Source organism: Oryx dammah, unplaced genomic scaffold (assembly GCF_014754425.2).
Source record: "Oryx dammah isolate SB20612 unplaced genomic scaffold, SCBI_Odam_1.1 HiC_scaffold_23, whole genome shotgun sequence".
Classification (NCBI taxonomy): Eukaryota; Metazoa; Chordata; class Mammalia; order Artiodactyla; family Bovidae; genus Oryx; species Oryx dammah.
The window spans coordinates 16591890-16605178 of record NW_024070207.1 but is presented as its reverse complement, the minus strand read 5'-3'; the positions used below and the strand labels follow the sequence as shown (position 1 = coordinate 16605178).

Sequence of the window (13289 nt, the reverse complement as noted above, 5' to 3'; positions counted from 1 at the left end):
CCATCAAGATCAGGAGCAAAGAGAGAAATGAGTTTAGAATGACTCCAAATTAGCAGCTTTATAGATTGAGTGAAGAGTAATACTATTCACCAGTAGGAAACTGGAGAATGAGAATTGGTGGAAAAAATGAGTTTTATTTGGAACATGTTTGAAGTCCATCTGAGCAGAATTATCCAGTAGGCAGCTGGACATAAGATTGGTAAGGACAAGTGTTTATTCTGCAAGAGATGAGTAGACAACTAACTGGATGGTAGGAGAATTCAAACGAAGCTGGAAGTTCCTATGAGTAGGGAATAAAGGAAGCAGAATCTAGGATCCCACGATCAATAATGTGACTTTTGAAATTACCAATTAATTTCAGAGAACATATTTTTGTTCATACTGTGAGCCAGGCGTTGTGCTAGGCACTGGGGCACTTGGAAGGTGATTTAAGCAAACTCTTCCCATCACAGTTAGCATTGGGGGTGTATAATGCAGGTAGATGATGTGTTCCTCTGTGTGCAGCTGAAGGCGGTGAGTGATAAGATGATCCTGCAGAGTCACCTGGGGAGAGAGAAGTGCAAGCCTGACCCTGTGTATAATGTGCCTGTCAGATCCTGGTGCACTGCAGGGCTTCGATGGAAGCTGCTTTCTTACATGACCCATCTCCCCTTTCCCATCAAATCTAAGAGACTAGAGAGAAGTGAAGAATCCAAGTGAGAGAGGAGCAGCAAGATGGGAGGCTGTAAGGAAGGGAGGACATGATCTCCTATGGTGAGAGAAAGAAAAGACGTTCACTGTCAGTTCTGGATTAAGACGAGCTTGCTGACCTTGGACAAGAGGTTCTCCAAGTGGCAACATTATGGGGATGAAAGGAAGACTGAAGAGGGTATGCAGGTGGGCATTTTGTTAGGAAGCCTATTTGCCAGAGCAGGATGATAGCAGGGGAAGGAAAATCATGCCACAGAGGGACCAGGAAAGTTAGAAAAGGGATGGTTCAGAGACATCCGGTGGTTTCCAGCGCTCAGCACAGGGTACCCGCTCAAAACCGCTTGCTCAGTTAGCATGACTGGAGGGAGAATAGAGAAGTTGGTAGGGACACATTGGAAATGTGGACAGTTCTGGGGGAGGGGGGAGAAAACAGGGACTGGAAGGGGACCAGAATAAAGATGACAGGAAACGGAAGGGATGCAGTTGTGTTCACTCAGAGCAGAGAGGGGTCCCCTGGTGGATGTGATACTGGAACTCTCAGCATGTGGGCATAAGACAAAGCAGAGGGGAGAGTTGTTGTTTGTTTGTTTGTTTGTTTTTTGTATATACTAATCAAGTTTAATGACAAGTCAATTAAAAATAAGATTGACTCAGTCTAAAATATATCAATAGACAAAGCAAGCACTATTTTACTAGTTCTTTGCGAAGGGCCTTCAAGTTTTTATGTTCTCATTCTTAGCATTTAGTATACATTTAAGTATATCTAGAATGCTTTTATTTTAGTTTAATATATTTTTTACTTGGAGGAAAATTGCTTTACAATGTTGTGATGGTTTCTGCCGTACAACAGTGCAAATCAGTCATAATTATACATAAGTCTCCTCCCTCTTGAGCCTCCCTCCCTTCCCCCTCTCCCACCCACCTAGGTCATCACAGAGCACCAGGATGGGCTTCCTGTGTTATACAGCAACTTCTCACCAGCTATGTATTTCATACATCATAGTGTATATATGTCGATGCTACTTTTTCCATTTGTCCCACTCTCTCCTGTTACTGTGTCCACAAGTCTGTTCCATCTGCACCTCCATTCCTTCCTTGCAAATAGGTTCATCAGTACCATCTTTCTAGATTATATATATATACACATTAATATACGAAATTTGTTTTTCTCTTTCTGACTTAGATCACTTTGTATAACAGGCTCTAGGTTCATCCACTTCACTGGAACTGAGAGGGGAGAGTTTTTGACAAAGGGTGGCAGGAATAAAGAAACGAGCAATAAACAATCAAGTAACCCAAACTAATATTCAGGCCTCAGAGAGTAAGCCAAGCCCCAGGAATGCACCAGGTACAGGTCCCCAAAGTGCCTTATTTGACCTACTGCCACCTAAGAGCTAATGACCTGATGGTGAAGCAAGTCCTAAATGCTAACTAAGTAGATGGTAAAAATCCCAAGAATAACACTTAGGTTTTACTCTTGGGATTCTGACAAATACTGTGTGTTGAAACGAAGACCTTGTGACCCATGTTCCATATCTGTCCCCAGGAAAGTGTTTCAGGAAAGGTCTGTTTTGCTGAAAGTTCATGACGCCTGTCTTCGAGCTCCCCTGGCAGATCTGTGAGCATTCAGGGAAGGCTTAGGTGTGTCAGTTCTGCTCCTCATTGGCTCTGCACCCCCTCTCACATCTCTGGGCCACTTTGTGTTTGCCTTTTAGGCCAGTGGAAGATCTTCACTGAAGGAGAAGCCCAGATCAGCCAGATGTGTTCAAGTCGTGTGTGCCGAACAGAGCTTGAAGATTTGGTCAAAGTGTTGTACCTGGAAAGGTCTGAAAAGGGCCACTGTTAGACAAGACAGACAGTATTGGATAGAGTAAAGCAAGAAAACTCGAGCTGCAGCTGGACTGCAGGCTTACTTTGCTTAAGTCAACAGTGTCCTAAAACCCCAAACTCAAATGCAGTCAATTATTCACGCCATGCACAGCATAACTTGCTCCTTTATTGGAGTGGTATGTCAGCCCTTAAACATCTCCTCCAAAGAGACTAGAAGAGTTTTGAATTCTCTGTGGGAGGAAGAGGGCTAGGACGCCACAACACTGCTCTAGTGTCTGGGAGAATCACATTTCTTTACAGGTTAAAGAGTAAACAAAACCTCTAGAAAGTTATTCCAGTGAAAGAAAGAGAAGGGAATTGCTTAGTAGGAGTTCTTTAGTACAGAGAAAATATTAGTATGAAATTCTTCTCTTTAAAATTTAGAATGTCTTGTGTTTAAAAAATAACTTGCTATATTCACACACACAGGTACACATACACATGTGCATGCGCGCGCACACATACTGAACTACAGCCTTCATTCTGAGACAAGGCTGGTGTAGACTCTCCCCTTCTTTCCCTTGCCTGACTCCCAGGTAACTTGGAGGCAGTTGGCACCCAGGAGGATAAATAAGGAGTTGTGAGTAGAAGGCTCTGCCCTTGGGTCTATGATGTGGTTGTTGATGGCACCGATTCTGGGAAAGAATAAAAACACCATTTCATGGCTGCCTTCACTCTGAGGTGGAAAAGAACTTTTACCTTATGATACCACTTCTCTTTTTTCCCTAAACCTCCATAAAGAAGTTAGAATTGAGTAAAACTTTTAGAAACTGAGTCTACATAAAAGAAAATAATTATTTAAGGAAAGAGTTGCTAGAAGTCAGCAAGGTCAGCCATGTGTTTTCAAGTCAACAAAACTCACCAATTAACAGCTCAATCCTCACTTACTGTCCTGAAGTCATAGTTCTCTAGTCCAAAAATTTTAGTTAAATGATGAAATTCTAGAAGCTTCTTAAAAGGGCAGTTTCTCTTCTCCAATTACAGGAGTTGGTTTTTACTTGGCAAAGGGACTCCGTCCTCCCAAGCTTCAGTTAGGAGAATTATCACTCACTGGGGGAAATGGGGATTCTGATAACAATCCTTATCCTAAGCCTTCCTACTGTTCTCCTCTCATGCCCCAAGCATGAACCTGAATCATGGGTCCCAGTGAGGGCTGCTCCAAAAATGTCTCTTTGCAGCCTAACACCAGAGCCCAAGTGATCCATTCTGAGGGAAAACTATAAATTCTCCACAGCAGCAATCTCAAACCTGCTTTCTAGATTTATCTCCTCAGGGGGGGCCTGGATGAACTCTAGTGAATACTTAAATATTAAGGACCGAGAAATCCCATTTTTCCTATTCTGTGACCATAAGTAAGATGAACATTTTTTTGTTATTTGACACCAATAGGGAAAAATGTAAAAGGTCCAGTCTATATGGCAACCTGGCATAAAGGAGTCTGTTCTCATCACAGAGACAGAGGCCTGGTGGCCAGGCCTTCAGGGGAACAGCCTCTCAGACACATTGTTCTTGAGGAGGGGAGGGGAAGGAAGAGGACATCCAGAGTATTAGTGGTGGGGTGGGGGGTTGAACATTAAACAGCTGCTGTCTCCCACCCAGAGGTGGCAGTATTTCCTTAGCGTGGAAACAAGTCATTGGATCCTGAGTCAGTGGCGATTCCCCTTCTAATGACTCAGCCCCAAAACCTTCCAACCCAGGTGTTCTCTGAAAGCTCAACCTGAAGGGAACACCCAGGGAGCTTCCCTAGATAGACTGTTGCCCGCAGGGGCCGGGACACACCTTGGCCAGGCGCAGTGTGAAGCAGGAGCTGGGGTGCTGGGCGAGGCCAACGTAGAAACCCTCCAATGTTCGGTGTTGCAGAGAGAGAGAAGAGGCCGAGCCGCCTGTACTTAGTAGAGAGGAATGGATGTGGTTCTTCTTGTGTATTTATTTGTACCATAAACACTTGAAACAAGCAAAGCCCATAAGTACCACTTAGCAGCTGTAGCCATTTTCTAGTTAACTCATGTAAACAACTAAGAATAACATAACAGTATTACCCTTTCACTCTTCTCACAGGACATGTACCTAAATAGGGTACTTATTTATGTAGTCACTGTATTTCTGGATTTTTAAATTAATAAAAAGTTCATTTGGAAAAATCCTGTGCAGGAATGTCATGTGACTGATTGACTCTGGGCAGCATGGACCTTGGGCTGGGTAACTGGTGATGGAAGGGCCTGGCTCTTGCATACTCAGCCTGACACCCCTCTCACACTACAGCCTCATGGTTAGGAGTGAGAACTTTGCAGTCAGATGACCTGGGTTTTTAATCCCAGTTCCACACTTAGCAGCTGTGTCAGTCACCTCAGCTATCAAATGGGGATGATAGTGGTATTGTTGACCTTTGCCTGCAATCTTGCAGTGAAATTTAATTCTGTCAGTTCATGTTAGGTGATTAAACTAGTGTCTGGTGCATAGTGAGCATTTACTCATGGCCATGAATTTTCAAAAATGGCATGGCACTGAAAATGGCCATTGATTTATGGCTTCTATTTAGGCCAAGACATTTAAGAGCCTGGGGACAGAAGGCCATTGACATGGGTTTCAAGAGGACCTCAATTTTGGTCTGCTGCTCAGTGGCAAATTTGACTAGGGAACAAAGTAATAGTATTATCACATATTTTGATCCAGACTAAATTCCCTCAAACTCTAATACCAGCTAAATTAGTGCTATCACAGAAGTCAAAATACAAGAGGTCTGCAGTGTCAAATTATGTAAGGTCAGAAAAGGAGACTGTGTTTAGTTGCTCAGTCTTGTCTGACTCTTTGCAAGTCTTTGGGCTGTAGCCTACCAGGCTCCTCTGTCCTTGAAATTTTCCAGGCAAGAACACTTGAGTAGGTTGCCATTTCCTTCTCCAGAGGATCTTCCCAATGCAGGGATTGAACCCTCCTCTCCTGTGTCTCCTGCATTGCAGGCGGATTTTTTACCCTCTGATCTATTGGGGAAGCCCCTTAAAAAGGCTATGTGTGACATGGTTAGATAGCATCAATGGACATGAATTTGAGTAAGCTCCAGGAGATAATGGAGGACAGAGGAGCCTGGTGTGCTGCAGTTCATGGGGTCAAAAAGAGTTGGACATGACAGTGACTGAACAACAGCAACAGTCAAGGACACACTGGTGTTAGCAACACAGAGGTCAGTGGTGGTGAGATACTGGGGAAGTGATAGGAGTAGAGGCCAGAAGTGAGTAGGGAGATAAACAATTGGAGGCAGCAGCTTGAGGCAACCCTTGGTATGCTGTGTTTAGTCGCTCAGTCGTGTCTGACTCTTTCCAACCCTATGGGCAGTAGCCGGCCAGGCTCCTCAGTCCGTTGGATTTTCCAGGCAAGAATACTGGAGTGGGTTGCCATGCCCTCCTCCAAAGGATCTTCCTGACACAGGGATTGAACCTGTGTTTTCTGCATTGCAGGCAGATTTTTTTTTTTTTTACTCACTGAGCCATCAGAAGGTAAAAGAAGTAGCAGAAGAAGGATATGAGGTCAAGGGAACATTTTTGTCTTAAACATGGGAGATGTTTGGCCATGTCTGAATACTGAAGGGAGGGATCCTATAGAGAAGAAGAGATGGAAAGTGATGGGAAAGTCAGGTTAACTTGCTGTTTGGGTTGCATGAGAAGCCACAACCCCACACAGAGCCCTTGCCCACAACCCAGACAAATTTTTGGCCCTTGGTTTCCAACCCCTTACTGTGAATTAGCTACACCTAGTTCCCATCATCTCTCTTAGCTTGGTCCCACTTTATACCTGACATACTTTCTTCTGGAATGATGGGCTGTAAATCCCAATAAATGCCTCCATTGGGGGAACCATATAAACCAGACACCTTGGCTTCCCCTGGCACGCTATCATTTCCCTGATCACCCACATCCAAATTTCACCAAGTCCTACCCATTTGATCCCCTAAATATAGCCCATGTTTATTGCCTTTTGCCCTTATCTTCCTCTTGCAGGGTCTTTTCCTTCCTATAGTTTGTACTCCCCTCCTCTAAGGGAGTCTCAGGAATCTCCTAAGATCCTCTCATATGGGTTCAAGGACAAGTCCTGCCTGCCACCACATTACCCACCCTTTGTTTTTTCTTGCTTTGGCACTCCTCTGCGAGGGGCACTGCTGGAAAAAAGATGGCTGTCTACTGCCTCCATAAGCACATCTGTCCTGACATTCACCATGGCCACCAGCTGTAACATTACAGGTGGGTGTGCCTTCTGCTGGCCTGGAGGAGCCCTCGGTGTTCTACAGTGCACGGTACCCTGTGCGCCAGTAGGGGGAAGGCCCTCCTCCCTCCCCCTGCACTGTTAGACCTTGTCACCTTAGGCTAAAACAGCTTACACCGAGTTGGTGCGTATGTATTATGTGGACCAAAGCACAGTCTGCTTGTGCTTGAGTCTCCTGGAGTTTTTAAGGAAACAAGCCTTTAACAAGCCCTTTAGTTTCTACTTTCAGCTTTCCTCAGGGCCCAGTTGCCAATATGGAGAGTTTCTGCTGAATACAAGCACCCTCATTCTATCAGGCTGCAAGGCTATGGCATACTTTATAAATCAAAGGTTTGTGGCCACCCTGCCTTCAGCATGTCTCTCAGTGCCATTTTTCCAACAGCATTTGTTCACGCCTTGCCTTTAAGTCACATTTTGGTAATTGTCACGATATTTCAAGCCATTTCATTATTCTTACATTTGTGATGGTGATCTGTGGTCAGTGATCTTTGATGTTACCATTGTAAAAAGATTGCGTGTGCGTGCGCTCAGTCGTGTCCGAGTCTTTTGCGACCCTGTGCACTGTAGCCTATCAGGCTTTTCTGTCCATGGGATTTCACAGGCAAGAATACTGGAGTGGGTTGCCATTTCTTTCTCTAGGGTATCTTCCTGACCCAGGGATGGAACCCACATCTCCTGTATCACCTGCACAGGCAGGTGGATTCTTTACCAGTGTGCAACCAGGGAAGCCCATTGTAAAATGGTTACAACTCACCAAAGGCTCAGATGGTCATTAGACGTTTTTACCAATAAGGCCTTTTTAAAAATTAAGATATGCACATTGTTTTTTAGACATAATGCTGTTGCACACTTAAGAGAATACACTAGAGTGTAAACATAACTTTTATATGTACTCTGGAACCAAAACAATTTGTGTGCTTTGCTTTATGTGCATATTTGCTTTATTGTGGTAGTCTGGAACTGAACCTGCAATGTCTCTGAGATCTGCCCGTGTAAGCCTGTAACACAGATGTGAGTCTGTTCCCCTCATCCCTCTTTCATTTGGTGCGCATGCACTGCTTTTATTCCCCAATGAATCCCTCATGCAAACTGACTTCAGGGGGCCCATCCCACCAATCTGCCAAACAAGATCTCTGAATCCTCTAAGCAGAGGAGAGAAGTCCTTGAATGCAGAGCCCTGGCCATAACATGCAGTCTCCCAAATAGTTCATATACATTTACAACTTTGTGCCTTTGTGTATATGTTCCCACCACTAGTATAATCTTTCTTCTTCTTTGCCTGGCAAACTCCTACTCATCCTTCAAGACCCAGTCCAAATGTCACCTCCTCCCTGGAGGCTTGCCTGCCCCCCAGTAGTTTACCACCATTTTCCATTTCTCCCTATGTACTCTATCCTCCAACATGCCAAATCCATTTTCCAGATACGTACTGGGTCCTTACTACTTCTGTGTCTTTGCACACAGCTCCATTTGCCTGGAACATTCATCCTCTGATGCTTCTACTTCACAAACACCTACACATTTTTTAAAACTACTATTGCTCATCTTCTATCTTGTCCACCTCTTTCAGGCACAGATAATTGTTGTCCTAAGAAATAACAACCAAAACACTTGACAGCCACGGTAGTCATCAATTGACATGCATGTTTTCCCAGTTAATCCTCAGCACAGCCTTATACGATAGTTCCTATTACTGACCTTATTTTAGAGATAAGGACAGTGAGTGCCTTCACCTTTTACATGCCTTCATGTGTTAAAATGTGAAGCATTTGCCCAGCTGCAGTTTCCCTGATGAGTCTGGAGAACTCCAAGAGGGGAGGGACCTAGTGCTCAGCACTTCAAGACATTCAATAAATATTTGCCAAGTGAATAGTCAATGTGATGAGATACTTTCTCCAGTTGGGAAAGAAAGCAGTCTGGAGATTAAATATCCAGGGGCAAGGCCGGCCTTCAGGACATTTTCTCTGTACCTAAGGAAAATGATGGAAGTAAAGTCCAATGCTGTAAAGAGCACTGTTACATAGGAACCTGGAATGTTAGGTCCATGAATGAAGGAAAATTGGAAGTGGTCAAACAGGAGATGGCAAGAGTGAACATTGACATTTTAGGAATCAGCTAACTAAAATGGACTGGAATGGGTGAATCTAACTCAGACGACCATTATATCTACTACTGTGGGCAAGAATCCCTTAGAAGAAATGGAGTAGCCCTCAGAGTCACAAAAGAGTCCAACATGCACTACTTGGGTATAATCTCAAAAATGACAGAATGATCTCTGTTCATCTACAAGGCAAACCATTGAATATCACAGTAATCCAAGTCTATTCCCCAACCACTAATTCAAAGAAGCTGAAGTTGAATGGTTCTATGATGACCTACAACACCTTCTAGAACTAACACCCCAAAAAGATGTCCTTTTCATTATAGGGGACTGGAATGCAAATGTAGGAAGTCAAGAAACACCTGCAGTAACAGGCAAATTGGCCTTAGAGTACAGAAGGAAGCAGGGCAAAGGCTAATAGAGTTTTGCCAAGAGAATGCCCTGGTCAGAGCAAACACCCTCTTCCAACAACACAAGAAAAGACTCTACACATGGACATCACCAGATAATCAATACCAAAATCAAATTGATTATATTTTCTGCAGCCAAAGATGGAGAAGTTGTATACAGTCAGTGAAAACAAGACCAGGAGTTGACTGTGGCACAGACCATGAACTCCATATTGACAAACTCAGACTTAAATTGAAGAAAGTAGGGAAAACCACTAGACCATTCAGGTATGACCGAAATCAAATCCCTTGTGATTATACAGTGGAAGTGAGAAATAGACTTAAGGGACTAGATCTGATAGAGTGCCTGAAGAACTGTGGGTGGAGGTTCATGACATTGGACAGCAGACAGGGATCAAGACCATCCCCAAGAAAAAGAAATGCAAAAAGGCAAAATGGTTCTCTGAGGAGGCCTTACAAATAGCTCTGAAGAGAAGAGAAACAAAAGGCAAAGGAGAAAAGGAAAAATATATGCATTTGAATGCAAAGTTCCAAAGAATATCAAGGAGAGATAAGAAAGACTTCCTCAGTGATCAGTGCAAAGAAATAGAGGAAAACAATAGAATGGGAAAGTCTAGAGATCTCTTCAAAAAAATTAGAGACACCAAGGGGACATTTCATGCAAAGATGGGCACAATAAAGGACAGAAATGGTATGGACCTAACAGAAGCAGAAGATATATTAAGAAGAGGAGGCAAAAATACACAGAAGAACTATACAAAAAAAGATCTTCATGACCCAGATAAACATGATGGTGTGATCACCAACACAGAGCCAGACATCCTGGAATGCAAAAATCAAGTGGGCCTTAGGAAGCATCACTATGAACAAAGCTAGTGGAGGTGATGGAATTCCAGTTGAGCTATTTCAAATTCTAAAAGATGATGCTGTGAAAGTGGTGCACTCAATATGCCAGCAAATTTGGAAAACTTGGCAATGGCCACAGGACTGGAAAAGGTCAGTTTTCATTCCAATCCCAAAGAAAAGCAATGCCAAAGAATGCTCAAACTACCACACAATTCCACTCATCTCACACACTAGCAAAGTAATGCTCAAAATTCTCCAAGCCAGGCTTCAACAGTACATGAACCGTGAACTTCCAGATGTTCAAGCTGTTTTTAGAAAAGGCCGAGGAACCAGAGATCAAATTGCCAGCATCTGCTGGATCATAGAAAAAGAAAGAAAGTTTCAGAAAAATATCTACTTCTGCTTTATTGACTATGCCAAAGCCTTTGACAGTGTGAATCACAACAAACTGTGGAAAATTCTGAAAGAGATGGGAATACCAGACCACCTGACCTGCCTCTTGAGAAATCTGTATACAGGTTAGGAGGCAACAGTTAGAACTGGACATGGAGCAACAGACTGGTTCCAAATCTCGAAAGGAGTACGTCAAGGCTGTGTATTGTCACCCTGCTTATTTAACTTATATGCAGAGTACATCATGAGAAATGCTGGACTGGATGAAGCACAAACTGGAATCAAGATTGCCAGGGGAAATATCAATAACCTCAGATATGCAGATAAAACCACACTTATGGCAGAAAGCAAAGAACTAAAAAGCCTCTTGATGAAAGTGAAAGAGGAGAGTGAAAAAGTTGGCCTAAAACTCAACATTCAGAAAACTAAGATCATGGCATCCGGTCCTATCACTTCATGGCATATAGATGGGGGAACAGTGGAAACAGTGACAGACTCTATTTTGGGGGGCTCAAAAATCACTGCAGATGGTGACTGGAGTCATGAAATTAAAAGACGCTTGCACTTTGGAAGAAAAGTTATGACCAACATAGACAGCATATTAAAAAGCAGAGACATTCCTTTGCCAACAAACGTCCGTCTAGTCAAAGCTATGATTTTCCCACTAGACACGTATGGATGTGAGAGTTGGACTATGAAGAAAGCTGAGCACTGAAGAAATGATGCTTTTGAACTGTGGTGTTGGAGAAGACTCTTGAGAGTCCCTTGGACTGCAAGGAGATCCAACCAGTCCATCCTAAAGGAGATCAGTCCTGGGTGTTCATTGGAAGGACTGATGCTAAAGCTGAAACTCCAATACTTTGGCCACCTCATGTGAAGAGTTGACTCATTGGAAAAGACTCTGATGCTGGGAGGGATTAGGGGAGGAGGAGAAGGGGACGACCGAGGATGAGATGGCTGGATGGCATCACCGACTCAATGGACGTGAGTCTGAGTGAACTCTGAGAGTTGGTGATGGACAGGGAGGACTGGCGTGCTGCAATTCATGGGGTCGCAAAGAGTCGGACACGACTGAGCAACTGAACTGAACAAAACTCTCTCTCTGTGAATAGACTCCCACATGGTGTATATGAAGCCTTCACAAAATGGACAGTACAACAGACCCAAGGTCTTGCTTCAAGTTAACGTAGACAAGAGGATTTCCAAGTTCCAATTATAAGCAGTCCCCAATCTAAGAATGAAATATTGGCCCCAAAATTAGACTCCAGCATGCATTTTCTTTTAGAAACATCATTCTGTTTGATGCTCATATCTCCAGGCCAGTCAACACAAGCATCTTGAACCTTGAATGGAGCCAAATTATATAGAGTGCTAATTAGTACCTGCTTAAGCTCGGTCCTAGGGGCAAGGGCAGGGGGTATGAGAGAGGAGCAAGCAGGGAGTTTCCTTTCACTCTTCGCGGTGGGGCAGATGAGAAAGGGGTGAAGAGCAGGCTCCAGGCAAAATCTCAAAGAAGGCCAAGGTTGTGCTTGCCAGACTCCTCTTCCTGGGTCCCTGTGCTGTTATCCCCTCTTCACATTCCACCGTACCATCCCAGACCTACCTTGCTCCTCAAAGAAACTTTGGGTTCCACCATTAATGACCTCACTCAAAAAGCAGAACCTGAGTTCCTTCAGGGCAGAAGTTCCTTCAGAACAGCTGCCTAGGCCTTCGGAAGGAAGCAGGTTCAGTGAAGTGAAGGAGAACTGCTTAATCCTCAGATACCTTTTCAGTTTTGAAGATTTTATTACCCTTTATTACCCTCAAAATGAATTTCTCCCATTACAAAATGACAGGCAGAGGGTTGGGGTGGCTGAAAACTTTTTAGCAACAGAGGCCATAGGAACAAGGGGTTGTGTGTATTGGGTGTGGAGGCTGATATTTGGGGGCTGGAGGAAGTAGACAGCACCAAGTAAGCAAGCCATTCCTACCTTTCCCGTCCGAGTGTCTGCCTGATGAAACACTGCAGAAGGGCCTTTGGCCATTTTCAGTCCAGCAATTAAGATAGTCACCTCATGTCTAAGACTCTGCAGAAGACCAGGTAGTATGCTTGTTTCTGAGCTCTCAACAGTGAACAAAAGAAACCTGGCATTTGCACACACCAAGGTTGCGGTGTACCAGAGAATGCAGGCACTGAACACGTAATTCCAAGTGTGATGGGTGGGATGAAAGAATCAGTCCAAGGCGCGCTACGAGAGTGCAGGTCATGGTGGTTTGTCCTCATCATGGAGGAGCAAAGAAGAAATGACATTAAAGGACAAGCTTAATGAAGACTTAGGAGTTGGAGTTACACACCGTTTTCATTTGCAGACAAGGTTTCACTGCTTTCAAAGAATTTCAACAAGCATTGGACTTAAGCATTGATTCTTGTGGTGACTCCTGTTACAATGTAGGTGCTCCTTACAGTAGGGAGAGTGGGGTAGCCACTGCAAGTCCTCCCCTATAAAGAAATTCCACCAAGGAAAATAGATAGCAGAGCCCTAGAGGTATGGAACACAAGACAGGGAAATTTTGAAAGGAATAGATGTAAATCTGAAGTATTATCTGAAAAGTCAGCATTAAGTACACCTCTCCACGGGAGAGGAGGGGACTGCTTAGGTTCTGGAGTGGGGGAAGTGACATAACAAAGTGAGAAGTATTTTATCCCTGACATTATTTAGGATTGCTGGTGCACAGTGATAACAAGT

General features: G+C 43.8%; 1 protein-coding gene across 10 annotated transcripts in view; it reads left to right on the top strand.

The window, feature by feature from the left end:
* The window catches only part of CHRDL1 (chordin like 1), a 95725-nt gene extending 91023 nt beyond the window's left edge, over nt 1–4702 (top strand). For all 10 annotated transcript variants that reach the window (XM_040265088.1, XM_040265085.1, XM_040265083.1 and 7 more), the window contains exon 10: nt 2406–4702. In XM_040265088.1, the coding sequence (XP_040121022.1) occupies nt 2406–2536 (131 nt within the window). In that variant the 3' untranslated portion in view covers nt 2537–4702. The remainder of the gene's footprint in view (nt 1–2405) is intronic.
* Nucleotides 4703–13289: the final 8587 nt, after the last annotated feature.